Here is a 16,479-nt window from a genome sequence, read left to right on the forward strand (position 1 = left end):
AACCGATTCTCTAGAGTCAGAAAACAAAGAATCATAAACAATATCAAAAAGCAAAATCAATGATAATCAGGTGATCAACTGAGTCCCATGGACGTCGAGGGCCCGCCTACCAATCAAGATACGAATTAGCATTTTTTACTATATAAACTTTACTTTTTACCATCAAGTGACAGCACCTTTTCCTATATAGACTCATCATTGTAAATTCATCTTGAGAAAAAAAAGTGCGGTTGCTTCATCTAACAAAATCACGTTGTATGGTTATAATTTTGGAAATTTACAGAAAAATTATGTTTTATGTTCAATAATTAACAATAGTATAATGTATTTCATATTTTACACTCATATATTTTATATTTTATATTTTACACTAGGGTCATACTTTTGATAACATTTGTATTTATTTTTATACATGAGGGTAAGTTCAAATTTGATACGTTTACATTTCTCACCAACTCATACCTATAAAAATATTTAGAAAACGTTTAAAAATAATCAATAACCAATATACCCCTATAACATTCAAGGGTATTTGGTTATTTTATTTATTTTAAGTTATTTTTTTAAAAAAAATTGTATGTGTGTGATAGTGAGAAGAATGGAGACATCACATTTTGAGCTTAATTTGATATATTTAAAATAGGGAACGGATGCATCTGTGGCTGTAGAGGTAAGGTGCACCTTCAAATTTTTTCATGGTATATAATTTTGATATAAAATGTTTTTAGGATTATCTCAAAATCTATTTTTATATCTAATTATAAAATTTTAAATTTTAAAAATGGTTAAAATCAAGTAGATCTATAAACATATGAAAAATCTTGAAAATTGACGGTGTAGATAATATGTTGTAAAATGTATTATTTATGAGACTTAAAATCTTTTTATTTTTCATAGTCATACATCTCGATGTCGAGATGATCAATTAAAGAGTTTTTCAACATTAAAACTACTTTTTTGGATGGATTTTTTAGGAGCATCCATTGTTCTACATTATAAGATAGTATTCTTATATAAACTTTTTCCTTTAAAATAAAATAAAATGTACTTTACTCTCTCAAAAAGTAACACTTGAGTTTCGACATAAAACGGGAGTTTTGTTGTAAATTTCCCTATAATTTAATAGACAGATGATATTCCCTTTTCCCCACCATCCGGTACAATCCACACTGCACGAGATTATTGCAAATACAACAATTTCACGTGCCATATTAAATATTTGTTTCTTATTATTATTTATTCATCGATATATAAGGATCCCATTTCTTTATGCTAGGTTACCAAAGATAGGTAAGGATTCCATTTCTTGATGTAGATAGGATAGAGTCCCTTTTGGGCAATTATTATTATTATTATTATGATGATAAATTAGTAGGGAAAATCAGTCCCGCATCCATTTTCATTAATATAAAAACTAAAATACATTTAGGAGTGGTTTGGATACCTGAAAATATATTGTTTATGAAATATATTACTAGTATAATACATTACATGCAAATGGATTGCTACTGTTTGGGTAGTATTTAGATGCAACCTAGGACATACATTGCTCACACCGCTTAATATGAAATTGGCTACATTTCACTTTAAATTTGCTCTTACATTGCTCTTACTAGACATGGTGATTTAATATGAAATTATCTACCATGAGATCATTTATCTTTTGTATGCATAATCATTATTGTCCTTTAAATTTCAAAATAGATGACACCACTTCATATGAAATTGTCTACATTTCACTTTAAATTTGCTCTTACATTACTCTTACTAGACATGGCGGTTTAATATGGAATTGTCTACAATGAGACCACTTATCTTTTGTACGCACAATCATTATTGTCTTTTAAATTTCAAAATGGATGACACCGCTTAATATGAAATTGTTTACATTTCACTTTAAATTTGCTCCTTTTAATATACATGGCGATTTAATATCCAATTGTCTACCAAGAGACCATTTATCTTTTGTACGCACAAGCATTATTGTCCTTTAAATTTTAAAATGGATGGTTGTACTAATATCATCGAACAAATACAAAAAAATTTTAAAAAAATTCACTGCATGACTCACTTTAAGCCATCCAATTTGATATCTATGACTCACCTCGAGCCATTCAATTTTACATCTAATATATAAGAATGATTGTGACCTCCATTCACAAAAGATAAATGGTATATTTGTAGTCATTCCTATTTAATATTGAAATGCATATGTATAGATAGCATGATTATACCATGCTTGTCATGCCTCAAAGAATAATAACTCAACAGTGTGAATTAATATTGGTCATAAATATTGAGTGAACTATTTTAGTCACAACCTTTAAATATCAGTTAATTTGTAGTTTAAATAGTAAATGGTGATATATTCTAAAAAAAATTATTGTGAAATAGCAAAGTATTTGACATCTAATATTTGAGAATGATTGTGACCTTCATTCACAAAAGATAAATGGTATCTTTGTAGTCATTCCTATTTAATATCGAAATTCATGTGTATAGATAGCATGACTATACCATGCTTGTCATGCTTCAAATAATATTAACTCAGTAGTGTGAATTAATATTGGTCATAAACATTGAGTGAACTATTTTAGTCACAACCTTTAAATATTAGTTAATTTGAGGTTTAGATAGTAAATGGTGATGTATTGTAAAAAAAGTTTTTGTGAAATGGTAAAGTAATTTAAAAATTAGATTGAGATATTGGAAGAGGGAAAAATGTGCAACTAATTTATCACTTCTTTATATGTATCGAAACCCTAATCCCAAAAAATCATTTTTTTTTGAGTAATCATTATAATTTAAATAAAATATAGTTTATCAGTTCTTTTTTTCTCGATCTAAACTTAATCTCAATAAAAAAAAAAATTAAAAAAAAAAATAGTAATCATTATAATTTACCTGCACGGCTTGCTTGACGAGAGAGTACATGGAAGAGAGGGTCGAAGACAGGCTAGAGGATTGGAAGGGCAAACATATAACATTTGGTTTCCATGAACGCAGTACAGTGCCTAATGAATAGAGAAAAAAGTTGAGGAAGCAAGGAAGAGGAGAGATAATAGATTCGAGCAAAATGATGGGAGGGAGAGGTTGAGGAAGCAAGGAAGGGGAGAGAGTGGATTCGGGCAAAATTATAAGAGAGAAAGGTCGAGGAAACAAATAAGAGGAGAGAGAGTAGATTTGAGCAAAATGATAGGATGAGAGAAATTGATAGTATGATTTAGAAATGGCCTTGAATATGAAAAAGGGAGCTTGACAAAGAGGAAAGTGATAGGCGTACCAAGTTAAGATGAAAAAGATGAGCTTGAGAGGGAGAAGAGGATATACACACAAGAGAGGGGAGAAGGGGATGTACGTAGTAGACAAGGAAAGAGAAAATGGTTTTTTTAAACGCTACTAGTTAGGCGCGTAAAAGATTTACCAGCCCTCCCCTCATGTAATAGATTTACCAGCCCTCCCCGAATGTAATAGATTTCACTATTTTTAAGTACAAAAGGATATCAAGATCCTGTAATTTCAATAACCATGAAACCCCGTTGAAAGCTGAAAAACATAACCATGAAACCCCCGTAGAAAGCCGAAAAACATAGCTTTTAAGAAGAATGTGCCCTAAGCAAATCTCAAACAAAATCTTTCGGATGGGCATACTCTAAGCAATCAAAACACGAGAAAGAACATGCCCTAGGTAACTGCTCAAATTCAAGCAAATTTTCAGGGTTGAAGATGAAGATACTGCAATTAATAGGCTAATCTAGGCCACCAACTCTAAGTTTCGAACTTGGGAATATGCTTTCAAGTAAGTAATTATGCTTTTTCTTTTGTTTTAATTTCAATTTATTTTATTTCTTCTTGTTTTTCCTTTTGTTTTCCTCTTTTTTTTTCTCTTGGTTTTATGCTATTTCAAGTTGGCTCAGCTGAGGTATACGACGAAAGTTTTTTTGATATCGATCATCTTCCCATATACTGTAATTTGACAAACCCACTTTTCTACTAGGTTTTAGTTGATTTAGTTTAAACCAGCGTTTTAAAAAACGCCGAGTCGAACCGGAAATCGCGAAAAAGGGACTGGATCGGTGAAAAAATCGGAATCGTCCGGTTCTAGAGAGAACCGGACGATTCCGCACAGTGACTCGCCGATTCACTGTGCGGAATCGGCGAGTCCGTGAAGAACACGGGTTGCACAGTGTTCTTCACGGATTCTTTGAAATTTGTCATTTTTTTATCATTTTTCTTGTTTTTTTTGGAATCTGATCTGATTTGCAGGCTGTAAACAGCTTTATTCAGCTTTTTCAAGGATTAAATGGTGGAAAAATTTGTTGTTTTTGGATCACGAAAAATTCGATGTTTAGGGTTTCCGCCTTTTCTGAAATTTCATGCCAAATAGGGCATGAATCTTTCAAAATTTGTAGGCATTTTGATCTTAAAGCTGTGAATCAAAACCTTTTGTTACTAATTTGTGATAATCGTTGAGAAAAACAGAGTTTTTTGGAGATTGAAGGCTTCGGTTCACAAAATCAGGTAAGAACTTTGGGTTTTTTTTTTTTCCACCATTTGATTTATTTCACGGCATATTTTGAACATAATGAGTTCAATAATTAGGGTTTTTAATCTTTATTGTGTCTAGTATGATTTAAAATTTTCAATTTTACATAATCTGGTCAATTACAGCAAGAAATTTGATATGAACACTGAGATGTCTGTGGAACCAAAACCCGCTGTTTTTTTTTTTTTTTTCCGCCTTTTGATTTTGTTTTCATGATATATTAGAAATAATGTGTTAAAAATTTAGGCTTTTGATTCCTTATATTGTTGTTTATCAGAAAATATACTCAATTGGATGTAATTTATTCACTTAGAGATGAATTTTTGAGTTAAAATCGCTTATGGAAAACGACTCTGTGAAGAACAGAAACCTTTTTTTTTTTTTTTTTGTAGCCCATGATAGAATTTTTTGTAATCCATGATCGAATTTTTTGTAATCCATGATCGAAATGTTTGTTTTTTTTTCTTGTAATCCATGATCGAAATGTTTGTTTTTTTTTGTAATCCATGATCGAATTTTTTGTTTTTTGTTTTTTATGTAACCCATGATAGAGTTTTTTGTAATCCATGATTGAATTTTTTGTTATCCATGATGTAATTGTTTTTTTCTTTTTTTGTAATCCACGATCGAATTTTTTGTTTTTTTTTTTTGTAATCCATGATCGAATTTTATGTAATCCATGATCGAATTTTTTGTAATCCATGATAGAATTTTCTGTAATCCATGATCGACTTTTTGTAATCCATGATCGAAATGTTTGTTTTTTTTACTTGTAATCCATGATCGAATTTTTTGTTTTTTGTTTTTTTTTTGTAACCCATGATTGAATTTGTTGTAATCCATGATCGAATTGTTTTTTTCTGTTCTTGTAATCCACGATCGAATTTTTTGTTTTTTTATGTTTTTTTTTTTTTTTGTAATCCATGATCGAATTTTATGTAATCCATGATCGAATTTTATGTAATCCATGATCGAATTTTTTGTAATCCATGATCGAATTTTTTGTAATCCATGATCGAATTTTTTGTTTTTTTTTTTTTTTTGTAACCCATGATTGAATTTTTTGTAATCCATGATCGAATTGTTTTTTTCTGTTCTTGTAATCCACGATCGAATTTTTTGTTTTTTTATGTTTTTTTTTTTTTTTGTAATCCATGATCGAATTTATGTAATCCATGATCGAATTTTTAGAAAATTTGTGATTTTTTTTTTTTAATCCATGATCGAACTTTTTGAAAATTTGTTAATTTTTTTTTTTAATCCATGATCGAATTTTTTGAAAATTTGCTGTACTTTTTTTTTTTATTTCTTTTTATCCATGGTCGAATTTTTTGAAAAATGATGATTTTTCGAAAAGATGTGAAAATCGTGATAAAGTTTTGATTATCATGATGTATTAAACCCAATTTTTAATTTTTATTGTTTGAGTTTGCTGTAATTTTTTTTCTTTTTTTTCCATGATCGAATTTTTTGAAAAATGATGATTTTCCGAAAAGATGTGAAAATCGTGACAAGGTTTTAATTATCATGAGGTATTAAACCATATTTTAAATTTTTATTGTTAAAGTTTTTGTTGAAAAAATTGTATGTTGATGGATTATTTATGCAAAAAAATGCCTGTTATTATATTTTTAATACAAAACTGTATTTTTTTTATCTGTTGTTCATGGATTTTTTAGATCGAATCAATGAATTGTCAAACGAATTCAATCAATGGCAACAGCGTGACCAAGAAGAACAACAACGTCGTCTATCATTTTATTTTTAGATCGTATGTTACTAATTTTATGCTTTATTGTAGTCCATGTATGTTGATATACTTATTCCATGATAATTCTATGTTTATCCTTTTGTGTGATGTAAATTACATGTTGAATGGCGGTTCATGCAGGGAAAGAACATATCAATATTCGCATATTCATTCAAAAACATGAAAATTCTTAATGGAGTACCCTCATTTCTTATTGAATTCCTAAAAAACAATATTTATAATGAATTTTAATAATTTTTTCGGATTTTTTTGAAGCTTTATTCTGACCGATTCACCCGATTCCCGATCCGGATGGCCGATTCGCCGATCCGGATCGGTTTTTTGAAAGCCCGATCCGGGTCACCGATCCGGTTTTTAAACCATTGGTTTAAACCATAAATCGTGGAGGATTTTATTTGAGATATTTCTGGATTTGGTTGTAAACACAAGGCAATAAATGGTAAATAAGCTTAAGACAGATGAATGAAGTCACCTATCTACTATTTTTACAGTAAACTGTTTTGAAAAAAGCAAAGGGCTTGGGACCAAAGAGAAATTCATTAACATGATCTCCGGAGTCAAATCAATAAGAGGCACTACTGATTCGTGGGTGGATTTTGGTGTCACTAGGTATGTTTCCCGTAACAGGAACATGCGTAAAATCTCTACGAAACAACGGGGATGAAATAAGTCCCTTTTATGGCTAATCCATTTCTGATCAAAACTGTTTGCGTAGGGATGGCCAACTAAAAAATCCACCAAAACCATCCACTGTTATGAACTTCAACTCTCCCATTAATAGACTTGACAAACAACGGTGATAACCCTTTCCTTTGTCGAGTGGATATGGAGAGCGGCACTTTTTTTTTTGTTTGGGTAATTTAGTCACATAGAGTGGACCTTGGAGGTGCACACTGTTTGTTTTAGGGATTGAAAAATCAGGGAGCCGATCTGGGCCACTTGACAGGGCCTCATAAAATGTCATATAACACTGATGATTGAAAAATCCGCAATGCTGTAGCTGTATTGGTAAATTTTTTATGGTCTTGAAACTTTTATTTTCGCAATCTTATTTTCTTTTATACTGTTTCTCTTTTGCAAGAATCGAAATACATGGAAAGGGATGTTTTTATGTGAGCAACATAAGCCCGAGCTCATGGCGAAGCTGACTTGAGAATCAATGGCTAACTCAAACCCCTAAGTGCCTAGTTGGTATCTAATTCATGTTTTCTAAATACTGTAACCATAGTCATGTGTATCTAGTATCTAATGTACTTCGATGAAAACAAAGCATATTGGACAAATGTGATTGGAAAAAGGTTATACAAGGTTGAGGCCTGGCCCTAAACAATCAACTAAGGCGCACCTCAAAAATTCATAAGAGTAAGTTGTTCCAATGTTGAAAAACGCTCAAATCCAATCATCTTGACCTTGAGATACATGGATGTAAAAAAAAAAAAAAACCTTAAAGTATTAAAAATAATGCATATTGTAATGTATTATTTAGACCGTCAATTTTAAATATTTTCAAATGTTTATATATTTGCTTGATCTGCACTATTTTTTAAACTTTAATTTTATAATTAGAGATGAAAATAAAATTTCAGGCCATCATAAAGATTGACGGCACTAAAACAACATCTTTCAATAGTATTTGAAGGTATGCCTTACTTTGAAACCAGCCCCAGTGATTATTGTGTGACAAAAGAAGGAAAGCATCCCATGCACCAATAGTCCATGATACACGTTTACAACGAACGTATCTGCCATTCATTCCCAACGATGGACAATGGATATCATTTTAACCAAATAAATGTCCTTCAAGAATTATTGCCACTATCCATCATGGGAAATGAACGGTTGATGCTTCCGTGACCTAGAAAACACACGAATGTAATAAACACTTCAGATTAGTGTTTAAAAAGCGCCGAGTCGAACCGGACTCGCCCGGTTCGACTTGGGAATCGCCATGGACGGATCGAATCGGCGAGTCCCATACGGAATTTTTTTTTTTTTTTTTTTTTTTTTTTTTTTTTTTTTTTTTTTTTTTTTTTTTTTTTTTTTTTTGTAATCCATGATAGATTTTTTTGTAATACTTGATCGATTTTTTTGCAATCCATGATCGAATTGTTTTTTTTTTTTGTAATCCATGATCGAATTTTTTGTTTTTTTTTTTTTTTTGTAACCTATGATAGAATTTTTTGTAATCCATGATTGAATGTTTTGTAATACATGATCGAAATGTTTGTTTTTTCATTGTAATCCATGATCGAAATGTTTGTTTTTTTTTTTGTAATCCATGATCGAATTTTTTGTTTTTTGCTTTTTTTGTAACTCATGATAGAGTTTTTTGTAATCCATGATTGAATTTTTTGTAACCCATGATCGAATTGTCTTTTTCTTTTTTTGTAATCCACGGTTGAATTTTTTGTTTTTTTTTGTTTGTTTTTTTTTGTAATCCATGATCGAATTTTTTTTTATAATCCATGGTAGAATTTTTTGAAAATTTGTGATTTTTTTTTTTTAATCCATGATCGAATTTTTTTTTGTAATCCATGATAGAATTTTTTGAAAATTTATGATTTTTTTTTTTAATCCATGATCGATTTTTTTGAAAATTTGTTATTTTATGTTTTTAATCCATATTATTCAAAGAGAAAATGAAAGAGATGATGATTCTGAGGCCACCCTATCCCAGCCATATTATTCAGCAACAGTTTAGGGATGAGCACGACAGTGCAGGTGAGCATGAAGGATGGACAATCTTTGGGGATTTTAGATTGGGAACACAACAAAACACTAACACTCAGGGATTTGGGAATAGTCAGACACCTGCTAATATGGATGATTCGTTTTTAGATCGAATCAATGAATTGTTAAACGAATTCAATCAATGGCACCAGCGTGACCAAGAAGAACAATAACGTCGTCTATCATTTTATTTTTAGATCATATGTTACTAATTTTATGCTTTATTGTAGTCCATGTATGTTGATATACTTATTCCATGATAATTATATGTTTATCTTTTTGTGTGATGTAAATTAAATGCTGAATGGCGGTTCATGCAGGGAAAGAACATATCAATATTCGCATATTCATTCAAAAACATGAAAATTTTTAATGGAGTACCCTCATTTCTTATTGAATTCCTAAAAAGCAATAGTTATAATGCATTTTAATATTTTTTTCGGATTTTTTTTAAGCTTTATTACGACCGATTCACCCGATTCTCGATCCGAATCGCCGATTCACCGATCCAAATCAATTTTTTAGAAACTAGATCCGGATCACAGATCCGTTTTTTAAACCACTGCTTCAGATACAATATACAATAAATTATATCCCTAAAATTGTTTTGGCGGTATAATGTTAAAATTCAAAAATAAAGACAAAATTGGCGCTAAGCTTTCCCGCCCCGTGATAGTGAATTTCTGATTTTTTTGAAAGTTGGAAAGTTATTACTGCCAGGTCATTTCAAGAAAAGACTTGGTCATTTTCGTCATTTATCATACGTTTTTTTTTTCTTGTCATAAGTACGAAATCCCTACGTCGCACCTCTCACGCTCATTTTGCCCTCGAAGCCGGTTTCAGACAATCACGAGGTACCCTTCTCTCTCTTAATTTTTTATTTTCTCTCTCATAAGTCTCTATTTTCTCTCGCCTTTTTCCGTCACTGTGAATTTCTTCAGCTGCAAAAATATTTCTTCTTTTGTGATCTTTTATGCAGAAAAATCACGTATAATAACACTGAGGTCCCTCAAAGCTTTTCGAAAATGGAAACCCTAGACAAGGGTTTTGCATCTGGAGTTGCAGAGGAGGAAACGATAGCGCTAGAAGAGTCGATGCAAGAGGGTTTTGGGGGTAAGGCGTCTAGTATTTCTGAATCAGTGTCTGAGAAAGATTCCCAGAAAGATGAGACTAGGGTTTCAGTTTCAGAGGTTTCTGGTGCTTCGGAATCGGCGTCTCTGGTAGTTGAAACTAGGGTTTTGGGTGATGGGGGTTCTGGGGTTTCTGAACCGGGGTTGCAGAAAGAGGAAGATAGTGTTTCGGGTGAAGGAGTTTCTTTACCCGAGTCTATAAAAGTTGCAGGTGAAGGGGTTTCTAGTGTTTCATCTGTAGAGTTGCATGGAGGGGAAGCCAAGGTTTCAGAAATGGCAATTTCTGGGGTTTCTGAACCAGTATCTTTGAAAGGGGACACTACGGTTTTGGAGGTAGTGGTTACTAGGGTTTCTGAGCGAGAGGCGGAGAATGGGGAGACTAGGGTATTAACCGAAGATGCTTCTGTTTTGAAAGGGGCTACAGAGGCCCTAGTTGAAGATATTTCTAGGGTTTCTGAGAGAGATGGGGTTGGTGTTTTAGAGACTGTAAAAGAGTGTTTATCTGGTGCAGTTGCGACTCTTTCTGATGCAACTGGATCTCAAGTAATCCAAGTCCAAAAGGAGACCCTAGAAATTGTAAAGGAAGTCAAGGTTGTAATAGCTGATACTGATTCTTCAGCTGAACCAGTTAAGTCCATTGAGGAGAAGCAACCCGTGCTTGAAATTGACGTTAGAGAGGATACCCCAAAAGATCTGTATAATAATAACGTGGCACAAGTGGGTTCTGGTGAGGTTACAGAAGCTGAAGCTAACCAGCAATTTAAGGAGCAAAACAATGGAAATGAAGAAGAAAATGGGGTTTCTTCTATGGAAGAAGACAAACCGAACCCAAAAACTACTGGTGCAGAAGTGGTTGATGCACACCATGGAGCTGGAGTAAATGAGCCAGGCAAAACAGTTCAAGATTCAGAGAAAAAGTTGGGAACCCAGGATGAAGTCCCTTTATCAGAAGGGAAACATGATCTGATTGAGGGTGTTGAAGGACAAAGAGATTTGATACCGGATGATGATTCAAATGCTGAAGTTGTAGAAGAAGATGATGAACAAGAAGGGGATGAAGAGCCATCTCAAAGTAACCAGTTTTCTGTGGGTGATTTTGTGTGGGGCAAAATCAAGTGCCATCCATGGTGGCCAGGACAGGTATATGACCCCCCTGATGCATCAGAATTGGCTAACAAGATGAGGAGGAAAGGTCGCCATCTCGTAGCTTATTTTGGGGATGGAACATTTGCCTGGTGTGATGAGTCTCAATTGAAACCTTTCGATAGCTACTTTGAAACATTCTCAATGCAAACAAATATGAATCGCTTTGTTAATGCAGTGGATGAGGCTCTTGAGGAAATCTCTAGACGTGTGGAATCAAAGATGATCTGCTCCTGTCTGCCCGAAGAATTACGTAATGAGCTGAAGCCACCTGTTATTACGAATGCTGGAATCAAGGAAGGAGTAACTGCCCCCCCACTTGGTGGTGTTGATATCGAATTGGTTAATGAGTTTGATCCACCTGTTTTTCTTGATTACATGAAAGAGCTTGCTTGTTCTCTATCTATTGATTCCAGGCTCAAGTTCTCTCTCTTTTGTGCTCAGTTATCTGCCTTCTTTTGTTCAAAGGGACTGGGTAGGATCCTTGAACTTCAGATTGTTGATGACAAGCAAGAAACAGGTGATACAGATTCAGTTCATCTTGTCAAGGAGTCGAGCCCAACTCCTATGGAAGAAGACTGGCTTTCCGGACCAGGAAGCCCAGGCTCTAAAAATGGCAAAAGCTCATCTCTTAAAAGGCCACAAATCTCTCAAGACAAGCTCTATCAGAGAAAGAAGAAGAGAAGCCTAGCTGAACTCATGGCGGAGAAGGAGAATAGCGGTGATTCAGGAGATGAAATCGAGAAGAAAGACACCGTTGTTGATAAAAAGGCTTCATCTTCTAAGAAAGCAAAGGTGGTGAAGCATTCAATATCCCCAAAAAATAAGCAAAGTGGAAACAGGAGTATCACGCCCAAAAATAAGCAAAGTGGAAACAAGAGTATCACGCCCAAAAATAAGCAAAGTGGAAACAAGAGTATGACATCTGTGAAAAATGCAGATTATCCAGAGGAGACCCCAAAGAGATTGGGGGTTACAAGGGTTGGCCAAAGCCTGAGCAAGATAGCCAGCCAGCTAACTGGCACACCCCCTATCCTTAAATGTAGTGGTGAGACATTTCAAAAGACTGTCGATAAGGTGGGCAGGGGTAGGCCCAAAGGTTCTAGCAGTGCAAGTCTCATGTCGCCTAAAGAGAACAAGAAAACACCAAAAGAGAATCAGAGTACTCCAAAAGAAAATCAGAGAACACCGAAAGAGAATCAGAGAACCTCAAAAGAAAACCAGAGGACACCAAAAGAGAATCAGAGAACACCAAAGGAGAATCAGAGAACACCGAAAGAGAATCAGAAAACACTGAAAGAGAGTGAAAAAACACCAAAAGAGAAGAAGAGAACACCAAAGGAGAATCAGAAAACACTGAAAGAGAGTGAAAAAACACCAAAACAGAAGAAGAGAACACCAAAAGAGAATAAGAGAACTCCTAAATCTAGTGAGAGAAGCGCTTCTCCTAAGTCGATTTTATCGGAGATATGCTTGGCTGCCATTAATCCTCCACTATATTATAAGGAGAATCGCTCTTCATGCCAGACTATATCTGATTTCTTTGCCAATTTTAGAAGTTCTCAGTATCTTCATGACCCAGAGTCTGGAAGTGCTGGTAGAAAGAGGGCATCCTCTGGTTCAAAAGACTCGATCTCAAGCCCTGAAGGATATTACGGGGGAAAGAGAAGGATGAGTAAAGAAGAAGCGTGGTTTTATGGCCCCAAGAAGAAGACGAAGCGATCAGCAATGGAACCACCTTCACCATTGAGGATTGAGAATAAGGAGACTCAGAAGGATAGCCCAGCAGCCCTCATTATCTCCTTTGCACGTGGTTTCAATTTGCCTTCTCAGACTGATCTGGTTGGAATATTTAGCAAATTTGGTCCTTTAAAGGAATCGGAAACTGAAGTGTCTAAAGACTCCGGTTGTGCTCGACTTGTCTTTGAGAGGAGCTCCGATGCTGAAGCGGCTTTGAATAGTTCATCCAAAAGTAGTGTGTTTGGATCAGCAGTTGTTAGTTATAGGGTGAGATATATGGCATTGGCTCATAAAAATGTGGAAAACAATGGAACTTCACAGGATCCAACATTAGTCGGAGGGAACATTGAGGAACCCATTTCTTCAATGACCGTGGAAATCAAAGGGAACTCAGTGGGACCGCCATTAAAGGGGGTAGAGAAAGGTGATAATGCTTCTCTGAAACTTGCCGAAGAAAATGGGAAAGATGAGGGGAATTTAAGCAAGAATGCATCAGATGGAGTAAAAGGTGTAGAATCCATTTCTTCCAAGACTGGAGAAATCAAGGGGAACTCAGTGGACCTAGCTTTACAGGGAGGAGACAGAGAGGACATGGTTTCTCTTAAAACTGGAGAAGGAAATGGGGATTTCACAGGCCCAAGATGATGGAAAGAAGGCATGGAGACTCTTGTTGAAGATGCAGTTGAAGCTGCGCAAGTGTCCATGGAACAAGCATAGTGGAAAATGAGGTAACATATTCTACTCACACATCAACTTGTTACATAGTTGTATCGTGTAGTGTACTCACTAGTGAGAAATGCTCCTCTTTTTAGCCTTATTTTCCCTTTGATTTTTTGTTTCCTCTTTGTTACTTCACTTCAAGTAGGAGAGTCTTGGTTGTATTGCTTCATCTTTACGGGGATTGTAAGAGATAAAATTGTTACTGTTAATTTGGTTGGGTTTTTTGGCTGAGATGATGATCATTGGGTATTAGTTTTAGAAAGGAAAAACAATGAAGATCATTGCAAGTTGAATTTTTTACGGCCCTCTATGACCATTTGTATTCTGGTATGTCTGGTTCCTGGGTCTCGCTTTTCTTTTGGTCATTTTATTTGTTTTTGCTTCCCTTACATCTGCTTTAGTTTTTGGAGAGTTCGATTTGCATGGGTTATTTTGCCTTAATCTCCATATTAGTAGGGTTTTCGTCCTGTCTTATATATATGTATGTATCATTTGGATCGGTTTCTTTCTATGGTATTTAGTTCATAAATATTTTATTTGTTGCTCTTCTTTGGTGACTCTGCCACTGTGAGGAGAGAGAGAGAGAGAGAGAGAGAGAGAGAGAGAGAGAGAGAGAGAGAGGGAGATCATTTACCTTCAAGAGTTTGTGTTTGGTATGTATGGATTCTTTGTTTGCTGATCGTTTTTTGTGTAATTGATAAATATGCGAGCTCAATTGGTCTTTGCTTATTTATCTTTTGTTGTCACCCTATACCTTCAAGAGTTTGTGTATCGTATGTATGGATTCTTTGTCTGCTGATCTTTGTTTTTCTTGATGATAATTGCCTGAGCTCAATTGCATATTTATCTTTTATTGTCATTCTAGATAAGAAGAGACCAGGGGCATGATACTGCTAATTTTCTTATGGGATTATCTACAAAGAAGTCATTTATCTTTGGTGCATGGAGGTCACGATCATTTTCACTCATTAGATGTCATGCAGTTCAAGATTTTTATTTTTGGAACTTTTTGTGTCTTCAATGGCACTCATACAACCACCTATTTTTAAATTTCAGGGACAAAAATGACTGTGACCTCTTTGTATATAAGATAAATGGACTCTTTGTAGACAATCCTTTTTTTGTTATGAAATTATATTTTTCAAATTGGTTTTGAACTTCGCAAGCCTGGTTAAAAAATCCTTCATAGTGTTGGATAAATGTGCATTTATTACTATTGTTGTTGTTGTTTGCCATATGCCACCCGTTACGTATTTTGTGTGACAGTTGACATAGCGGTTTGGGAAGTTTGAGAAAATGGCCTTCATAATCTCTTATTCTTGAGAATGGCCGTTGATAAGTCAATTATTTATTGTGAATATGATCACTATTTGATAAAAAGGATACTGGGCCCGTTATGTCCGTTATATCCTGTATGAATTGGTCCATTAACGGTCCAATGTCAATGTCAATGTCAATGTGCAATGTGATTTTTAATTTGACATTGAACCTCGGAAAGACACGCTCAAGGCGTCTATTGTTGACGTTGGTTGATGGTTTGGAGAGTTGTTGCCATGCAGAATTTGAATAAGTTATGCCCTTTCTTTTATTATTTTTTATATGGGATCGCTGAGACATATATTTGTAATAGTACGGTATGTATAACATAGTCCTATAAGATCAGATATTGCACTTCACTGATGTTTATACCGGACCTGATTGGGTGGGTTCGAATTGGAAATTGATGAACATCTTGCTTGGTTTGAACACATTAAGCTAAAATGTTCCGCCGATCTAGTGTTGATCTGGATGACTGGTCAGTCCTAGCGGTTTGGTATTGATCTGGTTGATTCGCCACTCCAATATTTGGACTGGTCAGTAGCCTTGAACTGGTCAGTCCCAGCGGTTTAGTACTGAAGCCGTAAGTCTCGATCTTTACAGTAAAACTTGGAAAGGCCCCGTCTTTTTTTGTTTGTTCCCCCCTTCAGATTTTTCTTCTGCCCATTTTGAATTTCATGAGGGTGGTTTTGTTTAAAAATTAAAAATTAGGGTTGGCTTTTAGGTTTAGAAAAGCATTTTTTAGAGGGAGGACTGGCGATTTTTTCTCTTTTACTCTCTTTACTAGAAAAGTCCCTAAAATTTGGGTGTACTTCTGATGACATTTCTGGGCACGTTGCCACTGCTTAATTCGAAATTCTCGACCATCAAGTAAAGCCCATTTGATTTATTCTTGGGTTTATTTGTTGGATGGGCCCTAGGTTTTATGTAAACAAAATAAAGCTTCCCCTCAAATCCTCATCCGGGAAGCACTTTTGGCATTGAAAGTCTACAAGATGGCTCTAAAATTAATTTCTAATACCAGCAATAATTTTGAAACTCCAAAGGTGGTATAGATATTGCAGATTTGTGAACACTCTAAGGCAAAATGAATGGTCTTAGATGATTTGTTGCAATATGCACTATTTTTAGAATTTTTAATCTTAATTTTTTTGCACAACCATGTGTTCAAGCTGAGATGATCGATTTAAAGATTTTTCAACACTTGAATTGCAATTTTTGAAGAGTTATGAGGTATGGCTTGACTTATTTGGTTTGAGCTGCAGCCCTATCAAAAACCATTTATGTAAAAAAGTTAAAAAGAATTGAAGATGTATTTGTTTTTTATGGGCTTTGCTAACAATGAAATTTTTTTCCATATAAATTGCAAGGATTCTTTCTGG

General features: G+C 34.4%; 1 protein-coding gene across 1 annotated transcript; it reads left to right on the plus strand.

The window, feature by feature from the left end:
* The first annotated feature begins 9,859 nt into the window (after positions 1-9,859).
* LOC18434896 (uncharacterized) lies at positions 9,860-14,088 on the plus strand. The gene is made up of 2 exons (XM_006844957.4): positions 9,860-9,901; positions 10,027-14,088. The coding sequence occupies exon 2, from the start codon at positions 10,073-10,075 to the stop codon at positions 13,703-13,705; it is 3,633 nt and encodes a 1,210-aa protein (XP_006845020.1). The 5' UTR covers positions 9,860-9,901; positions 10,027-10,072; the 3' UTR covers positions 13,706-14,088.
* The last annotated feature ends 2,391 nt before the right edge of the window (positions 14,089-16,479 follow it).

This window comes from Amborella trichopoda, chromosome 1, assembly GCF_054954075.1.
Source record: "Amborella trichopoda isolate Santa Cruz 75 chromosome 1, AtrichopodaSantaCruz75HAP2 v2.0, whole genome shotgun sequence".
Lineage (NCBI taxonomy): Eukaryota > Viridiplantae > Streptophyta > Magnoliopsida > Amborellales > Amborellaceae > Amborella > Amborella trichopoda.

Coding starts and splice junctions, on each gene's coding strand:
- LOC18434896 (XM_006844957.4), top strand. CDS start 10,073: ATGGAAACCCTAGACAAGGGTTTTGCATCTGGAGTTGCAGAGGAGGAA.